At 52.5% G+C, this 27,775-nt stretch overlaps 1 protein-coding gene across 6 annotated transcripts in view; it reads right to left on the bottom strand.

The window, feature by feature from the left end:
* GPT (glutamic--pyruvic transaminase) overlaps positions 1 to 22,447 on the bottom strand; it is a 30,275-nt gene extending 7,828 nt beyond the window's left edge. Inside the window, exons 1-6 of one of the 6 annotated variants that reach the window (XM_081323544.1) lie at positions 22,413 to 22,447; positions 7,074 to 7,242; positions 4,128 to 4,217; positions 3,795 to 3,903; positions 2,343 to 2,476; positions 921 to 1,164 (exon numbers count right to left, since the gene is read on the bottom strand). In XM_081323544.1, coding sequence (XP_081179670.1) covers positions 921 to 1,164; positions 2,343 to 2,476; positions 3,795 to 3,903; positions 4,128 to 4,217; positions 7,074 to 7,211 — 715 coding nt within the window. In that variant the 5' untranslated portion in view covers positions 7,212 to 7,242; positions 22,413 to 22,447. Of the gene's footprint in view, positions 1 to 920; positions 1,165 to 2,342; positions 2,477 to 3,794; positions 3,904 to 4,127; positions 4,218 to 7,073; positions 7,243 to 7,619; positions 7,816 to 9,847; positions 10,243 to 10,935; positions 10,998 to 11,088; positions 11,270 to 20,129; positions 20,521 to 22,412 lie in introns of those variants that run through there. The other 5 variants (XM_081323542.1, XM_081323543.1, XM_081323540.1 and 2 more) reach the window with 5 other exon arrangements.
* Between the last annotated feature and the right edge of the window lie 5,328 nt (positions 22,448 to 27,775).

Genomic DNA, 27,775 nt, shown 5'->3' with positions numbered 1-27,775 from the left:
TGATCAATAAGTCACTATTTTCAGTCACTAGATCAGGGGGTCTTCAAACTTGGCCCTTTGATGACTTCTGGACTTCAGCTCCCAGAATTCCTCAGCCAGGCATGCGTGCCTGGCTGAGGAATTCTGGGAGTTGAAGTCCACAAGTCATCAAAGGTCCAAGTCTGAAGACCCCTGCACTAGATGAATGATTGTTAAGTCAAGGACTACCTGTACATGAAATCATGGTTCATTTTCTTTGTTTGCAAATGTAGCCCACCATGGTTTGTTTGTGGTCCAAGGTAGTGTGTGAACACAGGCAGGATTTGTGTTGTGCGAAGAAAGCTGACACACCTGGTGTCTTCTGGGGTTGCTCTGAGAGATTATATCTCTCTTCTGCTACTCTTGAAAGTTCCCACTTTCACCCCCTCAAAGTACCCGTGGTCTTGTGGACCTCCTGGGAGCAGAAGAGAAGGACAGAGAGACCCAAACCTTCCAGGAAAGGCAGCCCCCTCCCCTGGCTGGGGGGAGACACTCTATGAGGTCCTCGTCCCCTTGACTGTCCCGCCTTCCAGCCCAGGACCTTCCTAACAACGACGTCTTGACTTCTGCAGGACATCGGGACCAACAGAGGCAAGGACCAAGAAGGTGTTCCTCAGAAGCTGGTGGCTCTTGGACCACAGACAGGCGGAGCCTCCAGGGAGAAACTGTGGCCCCAGTGGCCACGTTTTTGGAAAAGAGCCTTCCACATCACTCCAGCAAGGCCTAGCCAAGGCTGCCACCAGGTCCCTGCAGGAGAATCTCCCAGGAGGGCTTCTTCAGCAGAAGCTGCAGGAGAGGCCCGCAAGCTCCATCCCCCCAAAGACGGACCTTACGAGTGGCTTGACACCACTGATGGGGTCTTCAGAGGCGCCCTCTTGCACTGCCACGCAGTGGGGCCCTACCTGTGGGATTGCCCGGGTTGATGACACAGAGGACCCGCGGTTGGCAATGTCTCCGAGCCTGGACCAGCGCCCTCCGCAGCTCCTCGGTGTTCAGAGCCCAGCCATTGTCCTCGTCCAGGTAGTAGTTGATCTGCTGCGCGTGGAGTTCGGCCAGCGTCGCTGAGTAGAGCGGGTATTGGGGGATGGGGATCATCACGCCCGTCCGGGAGGACCCCTCCCCGGAGACCAACAGCTTCAGGATGGTCTAAGGGAGAAACCCAGACGGGGGTAGCAACACCAGCAGCGGCTCAGAACGGTTGCAGGAATTGGTAGGGCTGGTTTAATGAAGAGAAGGACCAGGGGTGACAAGAGAGCAGCCTTCCAGTATCTCAGGGGCGGCTCTATTGGGGAGCCCCCTCCAGTCTTAGCAGCCCTCACCCACTCGCCCCCTCGCCCCCACCTGCCTGGGGGTCCTGGGCAAGGCCATCTCCCCCCCTTGGCTGCCCCACTTCTCCCAGGAGACGAGAGTGCCAGGAACAGAGACAAAGGGGGCTTTGTGTGGTGGTTGCCATGCCCGGCGCTGTCCTTGGCGAGGCGAGCTGCGAAGGAGTCCTGCCAGGGGAGGGCATGGGGGGGGGCTAGCAGGAGGCCCCACAGGTGCCTCCTCGGGAGGGGCAACTCAAACGGTGGCACCTTTGGAAAGAGGAGGAGCGGGGGAGGGGGGAGGAGGAGGAAGAGGAGGAAGAGGAGGAGGTGGGGGCAACAAGGGGGAGGAGGACGGGCAGGAGGAGGAAGAGGAGAAGGAGGGGGAGGAGGAGGAGGAGGAGGAAGAGGAGGGGGAGGGGAGAGAAGGGGAAGGGCTGAGAGGGAGGGAACTGGTCCAGCCAGCTTTCATGGCTAAAACTAGAACTCACAATCTCCCAGTTCCTAGCCTGGTGCCCCGCTTGGGTCCCTCGGGGACAACCAACAATCCACTTTAACTTCTGAACTGCAACTCTTTTATCCCTGCTGGTTTTAGTCCCTGCTTGGCATTACTGGCTGCATTTTCTTGCTTCTCTTTTGGCATGTTTTTACATGGCGGGTTTTGGTCCTAGCACTGATGCGGTTCCCTAGTTGGGTCATGAAACGTCTGCAAGGAAACCAACAAGCTCAGAGAGCACCCAGGACCCCACAGTCCTCCTCCTCCTCCCCCCTTCCTCCTTAGTGCTGAGGAATTCTGGGAGCTGAAGTCCACAAGTCATCAAAGGACCAAGTTTGAAGACCCCTGCTCTAGCACTGATGCTGTTACCTAGTTGGGTCATGAAACGTCTGCAAGGAAACCACCCAGCTCAGAGGGCACCAGGGCCCCCCCCCCCGAGAAATCTTTCTGCCCTTCAGCCTGCTGCCATCTGAATTCACATCCCCCCCTTTCCACAGTGGCTCCCCCAGGCTTGGGCTCCGTACCACAACGGCGCTGCTGGCCCCCGTCGACAGGTAGATGTTCTCCGGGTTGGAGGGAATCCCCCCATCTCGGCGTTGGATGAAGGCAGCCACATCCTGACGTATGAGCTCGATCCCAGGACTGGCACTGTAGGCCCCTGAAGCGGGGAGAAGGCAGGAACAGAAAATGGGGGGGAGGAGGACTCGGCTCTGCAGCCCAGAATGGTCTTTTGGGGGGGTGGCGAAGGGGTTTAATGAGAGGAAGGGGAGTTTGCCGGTCCGAGCATCAACTGCATCAGGGCTGAAGGGGAAGCCCTGCAGGGGCCACGGATGGAGCATCAGGTATTTATTATTCCCTTTCATTTATAAAATAAAGGTAACTCTGGGCAGCCTATAAATTTTATGCATAAGGTAACTCTGGGAGGGGGGGGCACGCCATGCTCAAGGCCACTCAGCCTGGGGAGCCCACAAATGATACCACGGTCTCATCTTGGCCTAATCGGTGGGATCGCACGTGACGCCTACGGGGGTCCCTCGCCCCTCCTCGCCCTCCTTCAGACCCCTTGCAAAGAGGAGGGTCCGAGGCTTGGCCTTCAATCTAGCCACCCCCACCCCAGGTCTCCAGAAGATGCTTAATCCAGAGCAACCCAAGTGGCTTTGCACGCCCCCCACCCCCCCAGGCCCCCCGTAGGACTGGCCCTCCGTATAGAGGGGCCAGGAGCCAGGGGAAGCCCCCTCCCCATCTGAAAGAGGCATCTTTCTTTGCTCCAGAGCAGGGCTCTCCAACTGTAGCAACTTTAAGACTTGTGGACTTCAACTCCCAGAATTCCCCAGCTGGCTGGGGAATTCTGGGAGTTGAAGTCCACAAGTCTTAAAGTTGCCACAGTTGGGGACCCCTGTCCCAGGTCACCAAGGAGACCATCTAGTCCACCTTGACCAGCCAGCACCGCCTACTAAAATCTGGACCTTTCCTCAATTTACAAACAGTTCGTTTCGTGACCGTTCAAAGTTACAACGGCCCTGGGGGAAAGAAAGGATTTATCACTGTTTCTCACACTCTCGCCTGTTGCAGCATCGTCACCGTTCCCCCGATCGAAATTCCGACGCTTGGCAACTGACTCACACTTAGGACGCGTTATAGCATCGTGGGGTCATGCGATCCCCTTTTTGTGACCTTCTGATAACGGGGAAGCCGGATTCACTTAACAACCGTGTGCCTCATTTAACAACTTGCATTTAACCACTGGGGCAAGAAAGATCGTAGAACGGGGCAAAACTCACTGAACCACTGGGCGGAAATTTGGGTTCAGTTCTTGGACGTAAAGCGAGGACTACTCATGCTTCCATGGAAACAGAGATCAAATTTGTTCAGAGGGATCAAACCGGAGGGTCTGGCTCTTCCCGGGGGGCTCTCAGAGGCTCAGGTGACGGGGGAGGGAAGGAGGGACCCCCCCCCAAGGATGTCCAGACACTCACCAATGCTCTGCCCTCCGCACGCGGCCAGGAGTCGCCGGGCTTTCTGCTTTGCATCTTCAGGAAAATCGGGGGAATTCAGGAGGTCGGGGTACATGCAGAGGGCGCTGACCTGTGGGGGGGGGCAATTAGGGTGATGCTGCAGCCTCCCCACCGCCTCACCACCCCCCCCCCCCAGGTCTCACACCCGAGGTATTCGTGGGCTCTCTGCACAGACTTAGAGGCCCTCTGTTCTGGATACCGAGGCTGCCTGGGTCAGTCTGAGGGCCCCCCTGGCAAATGGGGCCAAGCCTGACCAGGGGGAGGGTCTCTTCCCACCCACCCCCCTGGACATACCTGGCGCAAGAAGGTGATGGGCTTCTGCCCCATAGCTTGCGCATCCCCAATGTTGGCCGCAATCACTTCCGCGAAGGGCTTCTTGACGCCCTGCAAGGGGGAGATGAAAATGCTCGCTTTTGTTGCCATTTCCCTGTGCTGTTAGTCCTCAACTTACGGCACTTCATTTAGTGACCGTTTGAAGTTACGAGGGGACTGGAAAAAGCGACCTATGGCTGTTTCCCACACTTACGACCGGTGCAGCCGTCATCAAAATTCAGACACCTGGCAACTGACTCGTATTTATGACGGTCTCAGTGTTCTGGAGGGGGGGGTGTCACGCGATCCCCTTTTGCGACCTTCTGACAAGCACAGTCCAGGGGGAGGCTGGATTCATTTAACGACCATGTTGAGACTTGACAACTGCCGTGATTCGGTGGCAAGGAAGGTGGTCAAGTAGGCCCAAACTCACTTAACAACTTAGTAATGGAAAGTTTGGGCTCAGTTGTGGATGTAAGCTGAGGACTCCGTGTGCTGGGGAATTCCAGTTTTGCTGGCTGGGGAATTCTGGGAGTCTACAAGTCTTAAAGTTGCCAGTGTTGCGCCCCCCCCCCCAATATCTGAGGGGCTGCCCCAGAGAAGAGGGGGATTATTATTATTCTCCAAAGGCCCTGAAGGCAGGACGAGAAGCAACGGATGGAAACTAGTCAAGGAGAGAAGCAACCTAGAACTAAGGAGAAACATCCTGACAATGAGGACAATTCACCAGTGGAACAACCTGTCTCCAGAAGTTGTGGATGCTCCAACACTGGAAGTTTTTAAGAAGAGACTGAACAACCATTTGTCTGAAATAGGACAGGATTTTCTGCCTGAGCAGGGGGTTGGACTAGATGACCTCCAAGGTCCCTTCCAACTGTTATTCTGACTTCCTTCCCCACCTGGCTCTGACGTGGGGGAGAAACTTAGAGGACATCAAGGTCAGCGTCCTTGAGCACCTTTGCCTGCCTCCTTATCGCCTTGGAAATGATTGCACAGTATTTGCCTAAACGTTAAGGCGGTTTCTCGGGCGTTGATTTCGTTCCTCTGCAGGCAGAGGCACCCGTAACAGTACAGCAGAGTTGAAGGGACCTTGGAGGTCTTCTAGTCCAACCCCCTCACCCCCACCACTCAAGCAGGAGACTCTCTACCAGGAGGGTTCAACCTTGGGAACTTTAAGGCTTGTGGAGAATTCCCCAGCCCTACACCATCTCAGTCAGATGGCTCTCCAGTCTCTTCTTAAAAACTTCCAGTGTTGGAGCATTCACTGCTTCTGGAGGCAGGTTGTTCCACTGGTTAATTGTTCTGACTGTCAGGAAATTCCTCCTTAGTTCCAGGTTGCTTCTCTCCTTGGTGAGTTTCCATCCGTTGCTTCTTGTCCTGCCTTCGGGCGCTTTGGGGAACAGCTTGACTACCTCTTCTTTGGGGCAGCCCCTCAAATAGTGGAACACTGCCATCATGTCCCCCCTCATCCTTCCCTTCATTAAACTACTAGACATCCCCAATTGCAGCAACCGTTCCCTATATGTTTTAGCCTCCAGTCCCCCAATCATCTTTGTTGCTCTTCTCTGCACTCTTCCCAGAGTCTCAACATCTTTTTTACATCGTGGTGACCAAAACTGGACGCAGGATTCCAAGTGTGGCCTTACCAGTTCAGTATAAAGCGGTACTAACGCTGGACCCATCCAGTGTATCAACACTCATGGGACGAGTTGCCCGTATAATAATGGGAATTGTAGTCCCTGCATATCTGGATGGACAGAGGTGCTGGAACAACCGCCCAGGACCAATCAACTTGGCACCTTGCAGCCTTCAGCTGCTCTGAGGGGTCAGGCCAGGCTCATCCCAGGAAACCAGGCACCCAACTGCCTCCACGTCTAGGTCAGTCTCGGAAGTGGAGTCATCCGCAATGAGGTCAGGAGGTCATCAAGAAGAGCCCCGCAGGTCTGTCGCCACCAAGACAAAGGCTTAGGAAGGATCCTTCCCGATCAACCTGGGGCAGGAGAGGTGATCTACTCTGGAAGTCCCTGACGGCCGTCCTGAGTCCCACTTTGCGGGATTTCTCCTGGACAGGGGTCTTCTCTGGATCCCACCACACCAGCTCTGATGCCCAGGAAGAAGACCGCCCTTCTTTCCAGGCATCCCATAATCTGAGAGGGTCTCTATGCAAAGCCTCCCACACCCCCTCCCCAGTCCCGGGCCAGCCTCCCGGCTTCCTTCTGCCTTTCCCTTCGGTTTGATCCGTCGGCCTTAAGGACATAGGGCTTTACAGGCAGTCCTCGGCTTACGACCACAACGGAGCCCAACTTTTTTTGTTGCTCAGCAAGGCAGATGTTCAGTGAATTCTGCCCTGTTTTACGACCTTTCTCGCCACAGTTATTAAGTGAATCACTGTAGTTCTTAAATTAGTAACCCGGTCATTAAGTGAATCCAGGTTCCCCACTGACTTTGCAGGTCAGCAGGTCGCAAAAGGGATCACGTGACCCCCCCCAGGGGACACTGCGACCGTCGTAAACGTGAGTAGGTTGCCAAGCATCCCAAATTTGAGCCCGTGACCACGGGGGAGGCTGCAATGTTCATAAGTGGGAAAAACAAACCTAAGTGACATTTTTCAGTGCCGTCGTAACTTTGAGCGGTCACTAAACGAACTGTCGTAAGTTGGGGACTGCCGGTATTCCAGGAGAGTCAAGAAAAAATAGCCGGTGTTGAAAGAAGCTGCCCACATGAACATTTTAGGTAGATTGTGTGATGGGCGGGATATAAATTTAATCCCTAACCTAAACTGAATTAAAAAAACACTAAACTAAACACTCAACTAAAAAGCGAAGCGAAGCAAAAGTAAAGCAAAATCTAATAAAGAAAGCGAGACCACCTTTCCATCTTTCACGAACTCACGAACAGACAAGTGACCCGGTCAGTTGCCCGGCTTACCTGCTTCAGCTCCTTCTGCAGCTGGCTGGCCCGGGCCACGATGGGCCCTCGCACGGCGTACTCCACCTTCCGGACGTGGGGGCTCATGGACTGGAGAGTCAGGACCCGGTCCTTCGGCACTGCCCGGCTGTCCGCCATCCCCGGCTGCTTCGCCTGCCGCCGCAGCGCCCTGAAATGCCAAGGAGGTTCGGGGCTGAGCGAGGGGACCCCCCGGCAGAGCGGCCCCCTCGCCCGGACCCCGGGGAGCCCGTCGCTCAGGGCCACCCTGGCCAAGCGAAGCCTCGGCATCGGCCCCAACGGCTTCAGCTGCTTCCCCAGGAAAGAGATCCGCTCCTCGGGATCCCGGCTGGGGGAGGGAAGGCAGGATCCCCGGCACAGGTGGCCAAAGGCTCTCCCTTCCCAAGTTGCTGGGAGTTTTGCGAGGGGGGGGCTGGCTCAAACCCAACCAAGGGGGGAGCCCCCTCCTCTCCCAGCCTTGGGCTCAAGGACTCCCTTCCCCCCCAGGCCCTCTTCCCTGCCCCCCCCCCAGCCGAAGGAGGGACCCACCGGGATCCCAGGCCAGGCCAGCAGCTGCTCCCACATGGGCCGGTGGGAGGGAGGAGTCTGGCTGCTCCTTTTAACCCGGGGCCGGTGGGAGGGAGGGAGGAGAGGGGCTGGAAGAAAGCCGGGCATTGTGCAAAGGACCTGTGGCCCTCGCACCGCCAGACCCACGACGACGACGCGGGAACAAAGCCGAAACTGGCTGTCCCATCGAGGCCCTGCCTGCCAAGCGCGGGCAGCGTGCCCAGGTGGCAGAGAGCAGGGAGGGAAGGGCTGGCTGGCTGCCTCACCCTCCCTTGCCCCCGGAGGAAGGGCGGCCAAGAGGAGGGATGCGAAGGCTCAGCACGAAGCCAAAAGGCCTGGCTAGCATGCCTGAAGAGCCCCCTCCAGCCCCCAAAGTGCTCTAAACCCCACAGGATCCTTTTCCAGAACGGGTGGCATCTGGGCACTGCCAGTTGCTTGCAACAGGTCCATTTTCTTTAGGTTTAGATTTTTTACGCTATTTACTTTATTATTGTATTGTATTGTACAGGTGGTCCTCAACTTACAACCGTTCTTTTAGTGACGACGACAACGAAAAAAGGGACGTATGATTATTTTTCACACTTAACGACCGTTGCAGCACCCACCCACCCCCGTGGGTCACGTGATCAAAATTCAGACACTTGGCAACCGACTCACATTTATGACGGTTGCAGAGTCCCTGGACCACCAGCGGATGCTCCGCAGAGAAGCAGAACTTCATCTCCCAGAATCCCCCTGACCTTGCTGGGCTTCTGGGAGATGCTATTCAATAAGCAGCACACCAGGCTGGGGGCTACCTGTGGGATGCACTGGGCTTCCTTGTCGTTGTTGGTTTTTTTTCTTTGAAAACGTTTCGCTTCTCATCCAAGAAGCTTCTCCCTCCAGAAGTTCTTCCCACGAAGAACTGAAGAAGCAACACAATTTCAAAGGGAAAAAAAGCCAGTTGCCTTTTGGAAAAGCCCCTTTGGGACAATCCCAACCCGGGTGGTGGAGAATCTCCACAGATAATGCAAGGCTACATCTAGAAGACCCCCCCCCCCACTCCCCAGCTCTTGTGGACCACCACTTTGCATCAAACACAGCGTAGGATCAATTAATCAGAATAGAGCTGGAAGGGACCTTGGAGGTCATCTAGTCCAACCCCCTGCTCAGGCAGGAAACCCTAGACCAGGGGTCGGCAACCTCGGCTCTTTTATGACTCGTGGACTTCAACTCCCAGAATTCCTGAGCCAGCATAGCTGGCTCAGGAATTCTGGGAGTTGAAGTCCACGAGTCATAAAAGAGCCGAGGTTGCCTACCCCTGCCCTAGACCATTCCAGACAAATGGCTGTCCAGTCTCTTCTTAAAAAAATCCAGTGTTGGAGCATTCACAGCTTCTGGAGGCAGCTGGTTCCACTGGTTAATTGTTCTAACTGTCAGGAAGTTTCTCCTTAGTTCTAGGTTGCTTCTCTCCTTGGTCAGTTTCCAACCATTGTTTCTCGTTCTGCCTTTTGGTGCTTTGGGGAATAACGTGACCCCCTCCTCTTCTTTGTGGCAGCCCCTCAAATACTGGAACTCTGCTATCGTGTCTCCCCTATTTCTTCTTTTCTTTAGACTAGCCAAACCCAAGTCCTGCAGCCGTTCTTCGTATGTCTTAGTCTCCAGGCCTTGGATCATCTTAGTTGCTCTTCTCTGAACTTTTTCCAAACTCAACATCTTTTTTGTGATATGGTGACCAAAATTGGCTGGAGTATTCCAGCTGTGGCCTCACCAGGGTTTTATAAAGCTGTGCTAATACTTCTTGTGATCTTGATTCTGTGCCTCTGTTTATGCAACCCAGGATTGTGTTTGCTTTTTTGGCGGCTGCTGCACCGTCCACTAGGACTTCAAGGTCCCTCTCACAGCTGCTGGTTTTGAGCCAGGCCTCACCTAATTTGTATTTATATCTTTGATTTTTCCTGCCTAAGGGTAAGACTTTGCTTTTCTCTACTTCGAAACTCATTTTGTTGGATAGGGTCCATTGTTCAAGTTGGTCAAGAACTTTTTGGATCTTGACTTTGTCTTCTGGGTTGTTGGCTACTCCTGCCAGTTTGGTGTCATCTGCAAATTAAATGAGCTCCCTTCTATTCCCTCCTCTAAGTCATTGATGCTTTCATGCCCCCACCCCCTTGTCCCAGTCCTTCTTTTCTCTAGGCTAGCGAAACCCAAATCCTTGCAACCGTTCTTCCTACCTTTTAGTCTCCAGGCCTCGGAGCCTCTGAGTTGGTCTTCTCTGCACTTTTCCTAAAGCCTCAGCATCTTTTTTGTCATGGGGGGGGAACAAAATGGATGCAGTCTTCCAGGTGCCCATGGGAAAACCCTCACTAAGAGAAGCCACACCTTCCCCCACACCTCGCACAGCCCTGTGTGTTGTCACACCGCTGGAGGTGAGCCAGACGCCCTTAACACTGCCCAGGTTGGCCAGAAAGGTGGCTTTGCGGGGGCCAGGCGGAATGCCACCCTGGGAAGTCACCCCCAAGGTAACAGTGACCGCTGGGGAGAGGCAGAGTGGCTCAGGCTGGGTCCCAAGCTGGCTGGGGCGATCCGAGGAAATGTGATCCTGAGCAAACATGCTCGCCCGCAAACCTGAGGAACAGGTTGGGTCCTGAGCGAGGGTGAAGCCGGGTCAGGAGAGGAGGCAAACTCTGGCAAGCCTCAACGCTCAGCTCCCTGCAGGCCACCCAGGACACCTGGATTCCCCCCCCCCAGACCTCTCTGAGACAAGAGGGGCCCTCGGGAGCCCCCCTGAGTGGGCTGCTGGTCTCCATGCAGAGCCCCAGGCGGCCTCCCTCCGGCACAAAAGGGGAGGGAACAACCAGAGCCCCCCCCCCAAGAAGCCTCTTAGGGAAGAGCTGAGAAGAATCACCCCTCTCCAGTTTGGAAGCTGTGCAACCTCCCGACCCAGAAGCCGGGATTCGGCCGGCTCTTCTGCACCAACAGGGAGATCGGCGTGGCGTAATTTCTCAGATCGAGTGACGGCTCTTAATTTCCATCCGACAACTTCTCCTTTTGGGAAATCTCTTACCAGATCGAGCAGGGGGTTGGACTAGAGCAGGGGTCTCCAGCCTGGGCAACTTTATGACACGTGGACTTCAACTCCCAGAATTCCCCAGCCAGTGCATGCTCCTCCTCCTCCTCCTCCCTGCAAACTCCACTTCCATCTAGCACTGATGATGTTACCTAGTTTGATAATGAAACGTCTGCAAGAAAACCACCCAGCTCAGAGAGCACCAGGGACCCCACAGTCCTCCTCCCCCTCCCTCCCTCCCTCCCTCCTCACCAACTCCGCTTCCATCTAGCACTGACGATGTTCCCTAGCTGGGTCATGAAACGTCTGCAAGAAAACCACCCAGCTCGGAGAGCACCAGGGACCCCACAGGTGGGCGAGAGGAGCCCTGAGCCCCAGCCCAGGAGCAGAGCTTCCCCGTCCTACCTTTGCCCCCCCCTCCCAGACGGGCCGTGGGGAAGGCGTCGCCAGAGCCTCTTCTCGGGGGGGGGGGTGTTTGCTGGAGACGGAAGGGAAGCGCTCAGGGCTGGGCCCTATCAGCCCGGCTGCCTCCCCTGCTGGGCTGGGCGTGATAAGGGGCAGTGCGGTCCTTGCTCAGCCGCTCTGGGAGCTTCTGGGAGCCACCGAAGGCTCCGGATGAGGCCAGCCTCCCTCCCGCCTTCGGGGCCTTCCTTGAAACGGGCGCTGCCAGCCGGCACCTGGCCCCGAAGGAGAAGCTCTTGCCTGGAGGGGGCTGTGCCTGCATTGATATCATTTTATTTCAGTTCAGTTCATTTTATATTTTATTTTATAACTTTACTTTACTTTAACTTTACTTTAACTTTACTTTAACTTTACTTTAACTTTACTTTAACTTTACTTTAACTTTTACTTTAACTTTAACTTTACTTTAACTTTACTTCACTTCACTTCACTTCCCCTCACCTACCCTTTACTGTATTGGAATTAATATGGCCGCCCCCTCCCTTTCAGTGACTCCAGGCAGCTTGCAAAATATAAAGTAGCCAACACAGGCAGTCCTCAATTTACGACCATCCACTTAGTCACCGTTTGAACCCTTCACAGCTGCCTGGTCACCCCGTTGGCTCATTCCGCAGCTGTAGGTGTTTTTCTCCTGTGCTGAACCCCCAATACTGCACCACGGAATGTCCCCGACTTACAACCTTTTGTTTAATGACCATTTGACATTACAATGGCACTGGGGAAAAAGGACTTATGCCCGGTTTTCACACTTAACGACCGTTGCAGCATCCCCAGGGTCACATGATCAATATCCGGGCATCTGGCCCGACTCCCATTTATGATGGCCGCAGGGTCCCAGGTGACCCCCTTTTGCGACTTTCCCAGCTGGCTTTGTTCCCAGCAACACTGACAGGACAAAGCAGTAGTACATAAACATAGAGCAAGCCCCACTGCCTATTCCTCCTCCTCTTCTTTGCAACCTCCACTCTCTTCCAGCACTGATGATGTTCCCTAGCTGGGTCATGAAACGTCTGTTAGAAAACCACCAAGCCCAGAGAGCAACAAGGACCCCGTAGTCCTCCTCCTCCTCCTCCTCCATTCTGCACACAGCCCCTTCGCTTCCAGCACTGGTGACGTCAAGAAAACCACCCAGCTCAGAGAGCAGCCAGGACCCCACAGAAGAGAAAGAGCCGAGTCCTGTCAATCACAGATAGGCAATCTTAAGAGTTTCAGCGGGGTCTGCCCTGGTCTTCAAGCCCAGGTTTGTTTCCTAACCTTGGTCCATCAGCCTCCTTAGTCAACAACCTCACCTGAGAAAGCAGGCTAACCCTGGTCCAGTATTTTCCACATTGGTTGGCAAAATTGTCAACCAGGAAAAAACAGAGAGAGAGAGAAGAGAGAGAGAGAGAGAGAGAGGAGAGAGAGAGAGAAGAGAGAGAGAGGAGGAGAGAAAAGAGAGAGAGGAGAGAGAGGAGAGAAAGGAGGGAGAGAGAGAGGAGAGAGAGAAAGGAGAGAGAGGAGAGAGAGGAGAGAGAGAGGAGGAGGGAGAGAGGGGAGAGAGAGAGAGAAGAGGAGAGAGAGGAGAGGAGAGAGGGAGGAGAGGAAAGAAAAGGGAGAGAGGAGAGAGAGGGGAGAGAAAGGAGAAAGAGAGAGGAGAGAGAGAAAGAGAAGAGGAGGGAGAGACAAGAGGAGAGAGAGAGAGAGAGAGAGAGAGAGAGAGAGAGAGAGAGAGAGAGAGAGAAAAGGGGAGAAGAGAGAGAGAGAGAAAAAGAGAATGAGATTTTCCTGGCAGTCATGTGGAAGTGGCTGGCTCTGCCTAGGGAGATTTTGCTCAGCTCTGCCTGCCTGCCTGCCTGCCATCCTCAGATCATGGAGGGTCTCCCAGCCAAGGACTACCAGGATTCAGCTTTGTTCAGCATGTGAGACGAGACTCTCAAAGAGCTGAGGGTCGGCACTGGGCGATGTGTTGGGTGGAAACTATTTTTACACTGGCCTTCAACTCAGAATGGATGGAGAGGTTCTGAAAGGCGCAATTGTTGAGGAGCGATGGGGGAGTGTGGTGGGAAATGAAAACTTGCGGAGGAAAGCTAAAAGGATTGGATTTGGATTGGAATACTTCATTTGGCCAAGCGTGATTAGGCACACAAGGCATTTGTCTCCGGCACAGAAGCACTCAGTGTACTTGCAAAGCAACGGAGAGAATAATAATATTAATAGATCAAAGATCCACATCTGCCTCTCCCACATCGGGTAGGCAAAAATGCCAAATCCTGACTGAACATCTGACTGTGCGACAAATCATAAAAACAGTAAAAAGGATAAATAATAGTAACGATGGGTTAATACACATACACATTAGACAGAATAATAGAGCCGGAAGGGATCTTGAAGATCTTCTAGTCCAACCCAAGCAAGAGCTTCCCTCCAGACGTTGTGGCTGCTCCATCACTGGAGGTTGCCAAGAAGAGACAGGACAGTCACTTGTCTGATATAAAACCCTAATGAAGCCACACCTGGAATACTGCAGCCAATTTTGGTCACCATATCACAAAAAAGATGTTGGGAGTTTGGAAAAAGTCCAGAGAACAGCAACTAGGATGATCAAAGGCCTGGAGACTAAAACATATGAAGAACAGCTACGGGACATGGGTCTGGCTAGTCTAAAGTAAAGAAGAAATGGGAGACATGATAGTAATTATTCCAGTATCTGAGGGGCTGCCACAAGGAAGAGGGGGTCAAATTATTCCCCAAAGCACCAGAGGGCAGGACAAGAAACAATGGTTGGAAACTGACCAAAGAGAGAAGCAACCTGGAGTTAAGGAGAAACCTTCTGACAGTGAGGACAACCAACCAGTGGAACAGCCTGCCACCCGAAATCGTGGGCGCTCCATCAAAGGACGCTTTTAAGAAGGGACTGGACAGTCACCTGTCTGGAATGGTATAGGTTCTCCTGCTTGAGCGGGGGGCTGGACTAGAAGACCTCCAAGGTCCCTTCCAGCTCTCTTCTATTCTATTCATTTCATACATACATAAGAATGAAAATAACTTATGAACCATGTAAGGGCAGGCTTGGGCAACTATGGCCCCTTTTATGACTCGTGGACTTCAACTCCCAGAATTCCTGAGCCAGCCACGCTGAGGGGAAAGGGAGAGGTTTCCAAACTGAGCCATGCTGGCTCTGGAACTCTGGGAGTTGAAGTCCAGGAGTGATTAAAGAGCCAAGGTAGCCTACCCCTGTCCTAGACCCATAGGGTTCCCCTCCACTACATCCACGACTTTGCCCTGGATTTTTCCTACTCAAGCAGAGAACTTTGCCTTCCTCTTGGAAAGCCACCTGGTTGGTTTCTTCCCGGCGTTCCGGCTCATCCAACTCTTCCCGAGTTATGAGGGTGCCCTCCCTCCTCACCTCCCTCCCTTGGTGTCCCGACTTCTTTTTAAACCATGGAAGGATGCCGGCTGAAGGCAGGAGAAGAAGCAACAGGCCTAAACAACTGACTTTCCTTCCTCCAAGGTCGGCTTCTGGAGCTCTTCCCCGTCTGACATTGGTTAACTCGGTGGGAAGGCATCCACGCACTTCCAGGATCTTATTTCCGAGACATTCCCAAGCCTCCCTCTGGCCTGAGGTCAGAGGAGGGATTCAGATATGTCAACAACCGGTTCTCTGTGTGGATGACGCTTCCAGAAGTCCATTCTGGGCCAGGGCAACAAAAAATTAGCTACTGCTTCTGCCAAACCGGTGCGAACCGGCCGAATCCCACCACTGCCCGACACGTCTGTGGCTGCCTGAGCCCAAGATGGTTCTTCTTCCCAAAAGCCTCTCTGGCTTTCTGTGGCTTAGGATGAGATCCATGAGAGGCCCTCACCTCCGCTTCGATCTTCTGGAAAATGAAACGTTCTCTGAGACAGTCGAGGGGTTTTGAGGGACCCTGCAGTCTTGGCCAAACAGGTTTTCCCAAAAGATATCTGCCTCAAGTCTCCCATCGTAATTTTGAATTTATTTATTCGATTTATATACCGCCCTTCTCCTGTAGGACTCTTCTCTAAGGGGCTCCAGGAGAGCTATTCCCAGGTCTTCTGCAAAGAGTGCAGAGAAGAACAACCAAGAGGATAAGAGCTCTGGAGGGCAAACCCTGCAATGAACATGTAAAGGAAATGGGTATAGGGTTTCCTGCCTGAGCAGGGGGCTGGACTAGATGACCTGCAAGGTCCCTTCCAACTTATTCTATTATTCTATTCTATTCTTCTATTCTATTCTATTCTATTCTATTCTATTCTATTCTATTCTATTCTATTCTATTCTATTCTATTCTATTCTATTCTATTCTATTCTATTCTATTCTATTCTATTATTGTATCCTATCCTATGCTATGCTATCCTATGCTATTCTATTCTATTAGCCCTGGAGACCAAACCCTACAATGAATATGTAAAGGAAATGGGTTAGGGTTAGCCTAATGTTAATGTTAATGTTAATTTTATTTGTATACCGCCCTTCTCCCGAAGGACTCAGGGCAGTGAACAGAGCACATATAAAATACAGGATACAAAAGTTAAAAAAGAATTAAATACAAGGCCAAAGCTAAAACAATAAATAATAATATAAGAACCACAATAAAATCCCAACCCATCCCCCATCAGGCCAGGCCAGCTTGTTCGAATAAATAGGTCTTCAGATCGCGTCGGAAGGAGCGAAGGTCGGGCGCCGTCCGGAGCTCAACCGGCAACCGATTCCATAAGTCCGGGGCGCCCACAGAGAAGGCCCTCCCCCTGGGGGCCACCAGATGACATTCTCTGACCGGTGGCACCCTGAGGAGGCCCTCTCTGTGGGAACGCACAGGGCGGAGGGAAGTTGACGCCAGCAGCAGGTGGGAAGGCTTAGGGGAGACCCGATACCTGTCTTCTGCTACTTGAAGAGCTCTCCTAGAGAAGAGGGTGCTAATATATTCTCCAAAACACTCCAGAGCAGGACAAAAAAGCCATGGACGGAAGCTCCTCAGAGGGAGATCCAATCTGGAAATAAAAATCCATGCTACTGAGAAAAGAAGGACTAAGGGTGCCACGACAGCAGCCTTCCCGTATCTCAGGGGCTACCACAAAGAAGAGGGAGTCAAGCTAGTCTCCAAAGCACCTGAAAGCAGGACAAGAAGCAACGGATGGAAACTCACCAAGGAGAGAAGCAACCTAGAACTAAGAAGAAACTTCCTGACAGTTAGAACAATTAACCAGTGGAACAACCTGCCTCCAGAAGCTGTGAATGCTCCAACACTGGAAGTTTGTAAGAGGAGACTGGACAGCCATTTGTCTGAGCAGGGGGTTGGACTAGATGACCTCCAAGGTCCCTTCCAGCTCTATTCTGTTCGACGGAGGATGATTAATCAACAGAACAGCTTGCCTCCAGAGTTAGGGGTGCTCCATCGCTGGAGATTTCCAAGAAAAGACCAGACTGCCATTTCTCCAGGATGGAAGAAGGTCTCCTGCCTTGGGCAAGGGGCTGGACTAGAAGACCTCTGAGGCCCCTTCCAGTGCTGGGATTCTATGATTCTGCCTACGGTCACCTCCCACGACAATCAGTCTTGCTTTCATTCCTCATCTATTCCTATTCAAATGTTCTTGTTTAAACCCTTAAAATCCTAAAGCACAAAGTCGCTTTTTTCAGGAGGCCACTGGACTTTCTTGGTTTTTTCTTTGAAGACCTTTTGCTTCTCATCCAAGAAGCTTCTTCGGCTCTGACTGGATGGTGGGGAAGGGAAGGATCCAGTCAGAGCCGAGGAAGCTTCTTGGATGAGAAGCAAAAGGTCTTCAACGAAAAAAAAACAGGAAAGTCCAGTGGCCTCCTGAAAAAAAGAACCTTTCGGACAACCCTGACCCGGAGGGCGGAGAATCTCCAGAGACCTCCTAAAGCACAGTTCCAAAGGAACAATTAAAAATCCCAATGGAGCATCTATCTTTAAATAACGTCTCTTATTCCTTCAGGGTAACACACACACACACACACACACACACACACACACACCTATTCTTCTCCAGAGGCTCTTGAACCAGCATCCCCCAGAGATACGGTCTCGGCAGCCCTGATCGTGGTCCCCCCCTGCGCACACCCGAGGGACTGAAATGAGAATAACAGAATCACTGTGCTGGAAGGGACCTTGGAGGTGGTGATGATGATGATGATGATGATGATGATGATGATAATAATAATGATGATGATGATAATAATAATAATAATAATAAGAAGAAGAAGAAGAAGAAGAAGAAGAAGAAGAAGAAGAAGAAGAAGAAGAAGAAGAAGAAGAAGAAGAAGAAGAAGAAGAAGAAGAAGAAGAAGAAGAAGAAGTTGGAAGGGACCTTGGAGGTCATCTAGTCCAACCCCCTGCTCAGGCAGGAAACCCTACACCATTTCAGACAAATGGCTGTCCAGTCTCTTCTTAAAAACTTCCGGTGTTGGAGCGCTCACAACTTCTGGAGGCAGGTTGTTCCACTGGTTAATTGTTCTAACTGTCAGGAAGTTTCTCCTTAGTTCTAGGTTGCTTCTCTCCTTGACTAGTTTCCATCCGTTGCTTCTTGTCCTGACTTCAGGCGCTTTGGAGAATAGCTTGACTGCCTCTCTTCTTTGGGGCAGCCCCTGAGATACTGGAGCACAGCTATCCTGTCCCCCCTCACTCTTCTCTTCATTAAACTACACATACCCAATTCCAGCAACCGTTCCTTACATGTTTCAGTCTCCAGCCCCTTAATCCTCTTTGTTGCTCTTCTCTGTACCCTTTCTAGAGTCTCAACATCTTTTTTACATCGTGGTGACCAAAACTGGACGCCAGATTCCAAGTGTGGCCTTACCAAGGCCTTGTAAAGTGGTATTAACCCTTCACCTGATCCTGATTCTATCCCTCTGTTGACGCAACCTAGCACTGTGTTGGCTTTTGGGGCAGCTGCAGCCCACGGCTGGCTCCTATCTAGGGTCTCCTAGTCTGACGCTCTGCACTAGCAGGAGACCCCCTACCCTTCCAGACAAGGTGTCCAAAGCATCTACTTTTGAGCGAGCAAAGCAGGGCCCTGCTTGAGACACCCGGAAGAGGTCAGGTGCCCCAAGTGAGGCTCCCCCCAATCTTGCTTCCCTTGACAAGGGAAGGCCAGCTGACCTCAGCCTGCCAAGGAGCCCCCAAGCAGAGCAGAGACTTCTGGAGGGCAGGCAGATGTTGCAAGCGCCCGCTGGACCTCCCCCCCCCAGCCTAGCCTCGCCCTTTGCCCCCCACCCACCCACCCCCGGCCTTCCTCCCTTCCTCCGGAGCAATCTGCTCTCTGCCTCGGGACCCTCCCCGTTCAAACTCCAGCCCAGCAGAACTGAGATCCTGGCCCTCCTTCCCAGCAGCCAGAAATCCAACAGGTGCAGCTGTCACCTTGGGAGCCCCCATTGCTCTGTCGGATGTCAGATGACCTGGCCATACAATGCTTGAGGTCTTGCCCAGATCACACCCCAGTCCCGGCCGTGGAGGGAGAGGGTAGCCCCCCACCCCCTGTGGCTTTGAAGGTCACCTAAGGAGACCACCGCTGGTCGCCCCCAGCCCCAAAACAAGCCCCTACATTGAGCATTGAGGCTGCGTCATAAAAGTTACTCATTTGGACAGCCTTCTGATTGCACAGGCAGTCCTCTACTTAATTCGAAGTTACAACAGCTCTGAAAAAGGTGACCTGGCCGTTTTTCACCCTTACAAACCGTTGCAGCCTCCCCAGGGTCACATGATCACATTTTGGGACACTTGGCAACTGACTCATATTTATGACGGTCACAGCATCCCGGGGAATCACGCAATCCTCTTTTGCGACCTTCTGACAAGCAAACTCAATGGGGAAAGCCGGATCCACTTAACAACCGTGTTACTAACTTTACAACTGCTGTGATTCGCTTAACAACTGTGGCAAGAAGGGTCGTAAAATGGGGCAAAACCACTTGACAGCTGCCTCGCTGAGCCACAGCTGTGGGTTGTAAGTCAAGGATTACCTGTACACAACTTAAACTTTTCCATTAACCCACCCAGCAAATTGTCTCACAAAAAATGATAGGCTAAATTGTGTAATTAACCACCTTAATCCCAGTTTGATCTGTGGTCTCAACTCACATATAGCACAGGAAAACAGACAAAGGCTTTCAACGCAGAAGACGTGCAAAATGCTAAACTGGGTAGGTGCTAATCTGGATTAGATTAGGGTTTGGTGGTTTAGCTTCTGGGGCACAGCCGGTGTGTTTGACTCGCGTATAATTCAGTCTATTGTATTTTTTTTCCCCATCCCAAAAGTTAATTCAGTGACACCCACGAGACTGTCTCTCTCCGAGGTCTGCGGATAGCCCAGTTTAGGATGTCGGGCAAACGTTGCCAGTCAATGAAAGGCATTCAGGGTTACAGCACACACAGGTAGTCCTCGTTTAGCAACTGCCTTGTGCAGCAACCGTTCACAGTTACAACCGTGATTAACAAGGAACTCTGTGAACCAAGCCTCGCCTTTATAACCTTTGCAGGTCTCAGCCTAGAGCAAAGAAAGCTGAAATAAGATCACAAGGACTTTGCTCAAGGATTGAGTGGCTGGTCCCAGCTGTGTTCTCTAAATGAGGACTATTCTGTACTTGGAAGAATATTCTAAATTTGCTGGGGAGGGAGAGAAGGGGAGGGACACACACACACACACACACAGATGATGCTTCCCCCCCCTCAATGTGGTGGAGACACCAAAGACAGCTTCAACCCTTTGGGGAGAAAAGCCTTAAATATCCTGTGGCTGAGGACCCTGAGGCTGGGCAGAGGGGAGGGGGCTAGTGTGGGACGGGGAGTCCCAACTCTACTCCCACCACAGCCAAGGGGGTCCTTGGGGAAACCATCCCACTTAGCCCAAGAGCTGGGGAAGGACGGGGGGGGGCTCCAGTGGGGAAGGAGCTGGACTGGGAGAGGAGACCCAGCTTGCAATGCTCCCCCCCCAACCAGCCAGGGGAGCCCTCCTCCTGAGCCCAACCTACCTCACAGGGCTTCTCGGTGGGAGACTGGCGTTCCTGAAGGAAGAGGCTGACCGAAGTCTTATCAAGAAATAATTCAGATATTAGGCTGAGACGCCAAATCAACCGGGTCAAAGTCTCCTTTGGCTGAAGGTGTTCCGTAATCATTAGCTCACCGGCCTGACTACACCCACTCCGAAGGAGGGAAGACCCGGTGAACGCCCTCTCCTCGTAGGCCACGCAAGGGCACCCCGACTGTGCGTGGGGAGGCCAGAGGGCAGCCCCCCCCCCACAGGCCTGGGGGGGCTCGGTGGGTCCCTTGCAAGGCGGCCCTTCTCAGAGGGCATCGCCTGGACTGGCCTGCTAGGAATCCAGGTCAGAGAACAAGCCGTGGGAGGGAGGAAGGGAAGGAAGAAGGGAAGGGGGAAAAGAGGAAGGGAAGAAGGGAGGAAAGGATGGGAGAAGGGACGAAAGAAGGAAGGGAAGGAGAAAGCAAAGGGAGGGAAGGAGGGGGGAAGGGAGAAAGAGAAGGAGGAAGTGAAGGGAGGAAGGAAGGAAAGGAGGGGGGAAGGAAAGAAGGAAGATTCTCCCCGGTGGGAAACACGTGGCAGGCAGAGACCACAGTCTGCCCTCCCCCCTCCCCAGCTCCACCGACCCCCAGCCCAGCCCAGGAGCCCCTTGGCCCGCTTGCTTCTGCCAGCCCCAGAGGTGACCCCGATCCGGCGCCAGACTTCCTTGGGACGCCAACCGGCCGGGTGGAGAGTGGGGGGTCCTTTGGTGGCCCAGGAGGGTCTCCAGGCGGCTGCACCTGGGCGCCCAGCCCGGACCCCGGGGGGGGGAGAAGACCGCCCCTTCCAAGCCGAATCTCTTCCCACTCCCCCACAGCAAGTAGCCCATCCAGGCGGGCAAAAAGCCCCTTTCATCCCCCAGCCCCACATAATGGGAGTTGTAGTCCTCCGAGGCCGTGGCTCTCGAGGCACCCGGGGCGGGACCCTCTGTCCGGGCTGGCCCCGCACCGCGCCCGGCCTTTTCTCCTCCTCCTGCCCCCCCCAAGGCTGCCCCTCCCTGGCTGGGCGCGCCCCCTCCTGCCCAGGGGGCTGCTCCTCGCCTACCTGCATGCGGGGGGGGGGTCCCCTCCAGCCGAGGCCGCCGCCTGTCCGGCAAACCTCCTCTTCCCCCAGCAGGGCGCCCGCGAGCGCCGGCGGACAGGGGGCGTCGCCTGCCGTCGGGGGGGGGGGCGGCGGCGGCCCGGACAGCTCCGCCGGTCCCGCTGCCCTCCTGGGGGTCCGGCCGAGCGCCCCCGGCTCCCCGGCCCACCCCGGGCAAGCCCCCCGGGCCACCAACCCCCGCCCCGCGGCTGCCGGTCCGGGAAAGGCCGGGCGGGGGTCGCAGCGCTCCCGGGGCTTTAGTTTGAGCTGCCCTGAAGAAGTTTGGTCAGTCCTGAAGATTTGCCCCCCCCCCGCCCTCCGCCTCCGCCTTCGCCTCCGCCTGTTGCCTTCTTGGCGCGAGACGAGCACCGGTCGCCGAGCGGGACTCTGAGCATACGCAGAGTGCCCGGCCTTAGGTGGTCGGGAATGAATGAAGTGGTGCCAGCTTGGCTTATTTATATGGCCCCTGGGGATCTGCCCCTCCCCAAAGGCCCCCCGCCCCCCCCCCGGCAAGGTCAAAATAGCAGGTTACGGCGAGCAGCGCCCAATGCGGGGAGAAGACGCCGGGGTCCGCGAGCCTCGGAAGGAATCCAAATGTATCCAGGGACGGGAGATACTTTTCCCCCCAAATGATCGGGCTTTTCCCAGGGGTTCAGGTGGGGGCCACACCGGGAAACCAGCCCTGATTGGGGTGGGGTGGGGTCAAAAAAGTCAAGATGGCCACCACCACCTGGAGATGGACACGGGTCCCTTTGGCATCACATTTGCCCGGTTACGGGCGCCGCCTTGACTTTGTAATAATGCCGCTTGGGGTGTGTGTGAAAGCCCTAATAAGCAGGCATATACATAGAATGAAGGCTACTGCTAAGCTTGTAAGCCGCCCTGAGTCTTCGGAGAAGGGCGGGATATAAATGGAATTAAAATTAAAAATTAAAATTAAAATTAAATTTTTGACCCCGTGGGCAAAGTGTAGAAATGGACGCTGGCGCCCCCCACTGGCCTGGGCCCTCCTAAAGCCTCCCCGGTGTCCAGCCCACCCCAGCCTCACTTTTCAAAATGAACCCAAAGAAAGGGATGCCCGGCGTGCCAGCCCTGAGCGCGGGGGGGGTGTGTGTGCCCGCTTGCCCCCTGGTGCCCGGGGACCTCGCCTGCCGCTCACCTGGCCAGGCAGCCTTTGGAGAAGGTGCAGCTCACTTTGCCTGCCATGCTGCCTCCTGAGGAGGGGCTTAGGAGGGGGAAATCGTGGCCCTGGCTCACTTCTGCCAGATGCCAGGCGATCCTCCTCCGGTCGAGAAAGGACGGCCGGGCCCCACGTGCTCCCTGGCTGGGCATTTGACACCTGTCCCTGCAAGTGGGGGGGGGGGTCGAGTGACATTCCAGCACATGGAGGGTTGGAAAATCCGCCTGGGCATGAAGCCTGGATCTGAGCCCCAAAGGGGCTTTTCTGAGAATCCGCTGGTTCCCTTCTCACCCAAGAATCTCCTTCTTCAGAGAGAGAGAGAGTGAAGGAAGAGAATGAAAGAAAAGGAAGGGAGGGAGGGAGGGAAGGAAGGAAGTCTGGGGAACTGAAGAAGCTTCTTGGATGAGAAGTGAAATGTTTTCAAGAGAAAAACCAAGCAAGTCCAGTTGCCTTTTGGAAAGAAAAGCCCCTTGGGGACAACCTCGGGTAGATCCGAGCACCGGTTTCCCAAGCGGCTGCCGGCGGACGTTGTGGTCTTCCAGGAAAGAGAGAAGCTGCTTTGGCTGCTGCCCTTCCTCAAAAGAGCGTCTCCTCAAGAGGGAGGGAGAAGACCCTGCTCCCTCGCATGGACACCTGGCACCCGAGGGGAGAAGCCAGCTGGGGAGGGACTGCCAACTGGCTATCAAGGGCCTCCCCCCCCCAGCACATGACGGCCTGCTTTGGGGACAGGGTGGGCTGTAGAGTAAGGAAGGAGCAGGTGGGACGGCAGGGCGGGGGGGGGGGGCTTCTGGTTCAGAAGCTTGACCACACCATGAGTGCTCTTATTTGGAAAAGCATCATGGAGGAGGAGGAGGAGGGTGGGGTGGGGTGGAGTGAAATAATAGAATAGAATAAAGTAAATAAAGTAACAGAGTAGAGTAGAGTAGAATAGAATAATAAATAGAATAGAATAAGGAATGGAACGGAATAGAATAGAATAGAATAGAATAGAATAGAATAGAATAGAATAGAATAGAATAGAATAGAATAGAATAGAATAGAATAGAATAGAATAGAATAGAATAGAATAGAATAGAATAGAATAGAATAGAATAGAATAGAATAGAATAGAATAGAATATGGAATGGAAATAGAAATAGGAACATAAAAGAATAGAATATGGAATGGAAATTTAGAATAGAATAGAATAGAATAGAATAGAATAGAATAGAATAGAATAGAATAGAATAGAATAGAATAGAATAGAATAGAATTAAGAATTAAGAATTAAGAATTAAGAATTAGAATGGAATAGAATAGAAATAAGAATTAGAATAGAATAGAATAGAATAGAATAGAAATAAGAATTAGAATGGAATAGAATAGAAATAAGAATTAGAATGGAATGGAATGGAATGGAATAGAATAGAATAGAATAGAATAGAATAGAATAGAATAGAATAGAATAGAATAGAATAGAATAGAATAGAATAGAATAGAATAGAATAGAATAGAATATGGAATGGAATGGAATGGAATGGAATAGAATAGAATAGAATAGAATAGAATAGAATAGAATAGAATAGAATAGAATAGAATAGAATAGAATAGAATAGAATAGAATAGAATAGAATAGAATATGGAATGGAATGGAATGGAATGGAATGGAATAGAATAGAATAGAATAGAATAGAATAGAATAGAATAGAATAGAATAGAATAGAATAGAATAGAATAGAATAGAATAGAATAGAATAGAATAGAATAGAATAGAATAGAATAGAATTAAGAATTAAGAATTAAGAATTAAGAATTAGAATGGAATAGAATAGAAATAAGAATTAGAATAGAATAGAATAGAATAGAATAGAAATAAGAATTAGAATGGAATAGAATAGAAATAAGAATTAGAATGGAATGGAATGGAATGGAATAGAATAGAATAGAATAGAATAGAATAGAATAGAATAGAATAGAATAGAATAGAATAGAATAGAATAGAATAGAATAGAATAGAATAGAATAGAATATGGAATGGAATGGAATGGAATGGAATAGAATAGAATAGAATAGAATAGAATAGAATAGAATAGAATAGAATAGAATAGAATAGAATAGAATAGAATAGAATAGAATAGAATAGAATAGAATCTGGGAGGGACCTTAGAGGTCTTCTAGTCCAGCCCCCCCCCCCCCGCTCAAGCAGGAGCACCTGTACCATCTAAGAAGAAGAAGAAGGGCAGGGGGTGATCAGCACTCACCTGACTGTTTCAAACGAAGGTCCTGGACCTTGGAAGGACAGCAAGAAACCCTTTTATACCAGCAGCTTCGGCCCTTTGTGACCTGCCTTGCGCAAGGGGGACCTCTGGAAGCTGACCAGCTGGCAGCTTCTTCCAACTCTCTTGCCCAACTCTCTTGCCCACCTCTCGTCTTGCCTGACCACCGATGTCCAGAGTCCAGCCTAGCTGCTCTCAACTCCCTCTCTGCACCTCGCAGCCAGCCAAAGACCGCCGGCTCACAACCCCGGCACGGGCTTTTCACCCGTGGGCAGAGGGCAGGAGGGACAGCTCAAATGTTTTCTCCGAGTCCGGGCGGAGGGTGCAACCCGCCAGGCGTGTCGGAGGAGGTGGTGGTGCAAGAGGCGAGGGCCGCAGGTAGGCCAGGCCGGGCCAAGCGGGGAGGGCGGGGGCAGGAGCATCAGGTTCTGCTGGCTTTGGGGCCAGGGAGGAGTTCAAGGAACGGCCTCTCTTGACCAACAAGGCTTAGTCAACCCAGGAAGCTTCAGAGAAACCAAACGAGGGCCTTTGGGCCAAAAAATCCCCCAGGCAGTTCAGGAAGTTCACAGCAGTTTAAACTCACGACCAGGAAAAAGCACAGCCTCAGCTCCAGCCCGCCAGCTGTGCTCCAGCTGTTGCCCAAGGTTCCTGCATTGAAGGAACAGAGTTCACGCTCTCTCGGGGGAAATTCTTCGGAAGCCAGCGGCCCAAATGGTTTGGTGTGTATGATCATGGGAGACACGTCCCAAACAGTGACACAGATGCTAGATAAACTGCCAAGTCGTGGCAGATGGTGCAAGGTGGGGTCCCCGACGCCTGGCTGGGACAGAGAGTCCTTGCAGAAGTTGAGATCAATCAGAAGAGAGCTGGGAGGGACCTGGAGGCCTTCTACTCCAGCCCCCTGCTCAAGCAGGAGACCCTATACCAGGGGTCCTCAACCTTGGCAACCTTAAGACTTGGGGACATCAACTGGCTGAGGAATTCCGGGAGTTGAAGTCCCCAAGTCTTAAAGTTGCCAAGGTTGAGGACCCCTGCCCTATTCGAATTTCAGACAAGTGGCTGTCCAGTCTCTTCTTTAAAACCTCCGGTGATAGATCACCCACAACCTCTGGTAGCAACTTCCGTTCCGCTGCTTAATTAATAAAATAACAAGAGCTGGAAGGGACCTTGGAGGTCATCTAGTCCAGCCCCCTGCTCAAGCAGGAGACCCTACGCCATTCCAGACAAGTGGCTGTCCAGTGTCTACTTAAAAACCTCCAGTGATGGATCACCCACAACTTCTGGAGGCAACTTCCGTTCCGCTGGTTAATTGTTTTCACTGTTACGTTAATTGTTCTTGCTGTTAGATGCAGCCAGGCAAACCAGCAAGAGCTGCCTACAGCGTTGGGAAGAGTTAATTTCCTGGGAGTGTATTTTTCCGAATTGGCGGCTCTTGTTTGGCCCGAACCTTTGGAATTGAAGCATTGAAGTTCTGTGTGGTGGGGGTCTTCGGGTAGACCACTCAGAACAGACTTTTGTGCAGAGGAGGTGGGGTGGGGTGGGTGGCAAACTGCTCAGGCAGGCAGGTGCTTGGAAGGTTCATAGAACCCTAAGGCCAGATGGGTCCTGCCCCAGGGAAGGAATCCTTATTCCGCCAGGACAAAGGGTTGGATCCCATGATGAGACCGGGTTAATTCCTGACATTGTACGCAACCACTCACTGCCTCAGGGATCCCCTGTGAGAGACTTCCTGCGAGGCCCTAAGAACCAAGAGTGACACGTGGACTTACTCAAGAGTAGCTTCCTCGTTGCTCTTCACCTATCGACAGAATCTCTCCAGACTGAAGCAAGCATTTGCATTACTACAGATACTGTATATTCTGGGAACAGCAAGAAGGAGCTGGTTTAACCTCTTCAATCTTTCCAAGCTCCGCTCCCTCTGGAAAGCTGCACCGCCCTTCGGGTAATCCAGACCGCATTCCACCCCAGTCTAGCTACTCCGATCTAAAGCTACTTTGGGAGGGGCGCAGGAAGGGTGTCGCCTCAAAGAAGCCAGGTTTCATCCTGGTCTTGCATAAGGTGAGAGTCGGGCAGTTCCAGAAAAACACAAGAGTTGAGTGAAGGCAGCGAGGTGGCTTATTCCTCGCTATCATCGCTGTTGCAGGGAAGGGAAGCTGCGCTGCCTCCAATGCACCTTTTCTGCCCTGGATCCATAAGACTGGGCAGCCTAGGAGAAATGGGGCAGTTAGGAAGACGATGAACAAATGACTCTGGAAAGAGTGCAGAGAAGAACAACAAGGATGATTTGGAGGGCTGTAGGCTAAAGCATATGAAGAACGGTTGCAGGAGTTGGGTACGGCCACTCTAGAGAAGAGGACTAGTGGGGACATGATAGCAACTCTTCCAATATCTCAGGGGCTGCCCCAAAGAAGAGGGAGTCAAGCTCTTCTCCAAAGCACCAGAAGGCAGGACAAGAAGCAACAGAGGAAAACTCATCAAGGAGAGAAGCAACCTGGAACTAAGGAGAAACTTCCTAACAGTGAGGACACTTAATCAGTGTAATAGAAGTTGCCTCCAGAAGTTGTGGGTGCTCCATCACTGGAGATTTTCAAGAAGAGACTGGGATGATAGGGTAGGCAACCTTGGCTCTTTTATGACTCGTGGACTTCAACTCACAGAATTCCCGAGCCAGCCATGCTGAGGAGAAATGGAGAGGTTTCCATACTGTGCCATGCTGGCTGAGGAATTCTGGGAGTTGAAGTCCACGAGTCATAAAAGAGCCAAGGTTGCCTACCCCTGGTATAGATTATTCTGTTATTCTGATCTAGCCATCCTTTAAAAAGTTGATCTGGGATCGTGGGTTGGATTGGGCACACAAATGTCTTAACAATCCTAGCAGTCTTTGTAGTTGTGATCAGCCAGGTACCACCTTCACCTCCTACCATGCTTGGCTTGGCCAACTGATGAGTGGAAACAAGCCTTTCCAGCGCAAAGCCCTGCACGCAATCTGTGGGATGGCACACATGTTGGCCAGGTGCCATCCCAGTACAGAAGCCCCACAGATGAAGATCAGGGCTTTGACCTGGAGCTCCAGTGATTCTTCAGGAG

This window comes from Vipera berus (genome assembly GCF_964194415.1).
Source record: "Vipera berus genome assembly, chromosome: 3".
Classification (NCBI taxonomy): domain Eukaryota; kingdom Metazoa; phylum Chordata; class Lepidosauria; order Squamata; family Viperidae; genus Vipera; species Vipera berus.
Note: the sequence above shows the minus strand (reverse complement) of the source record. Positions and strands in the feature narration are given on the sequence as shown.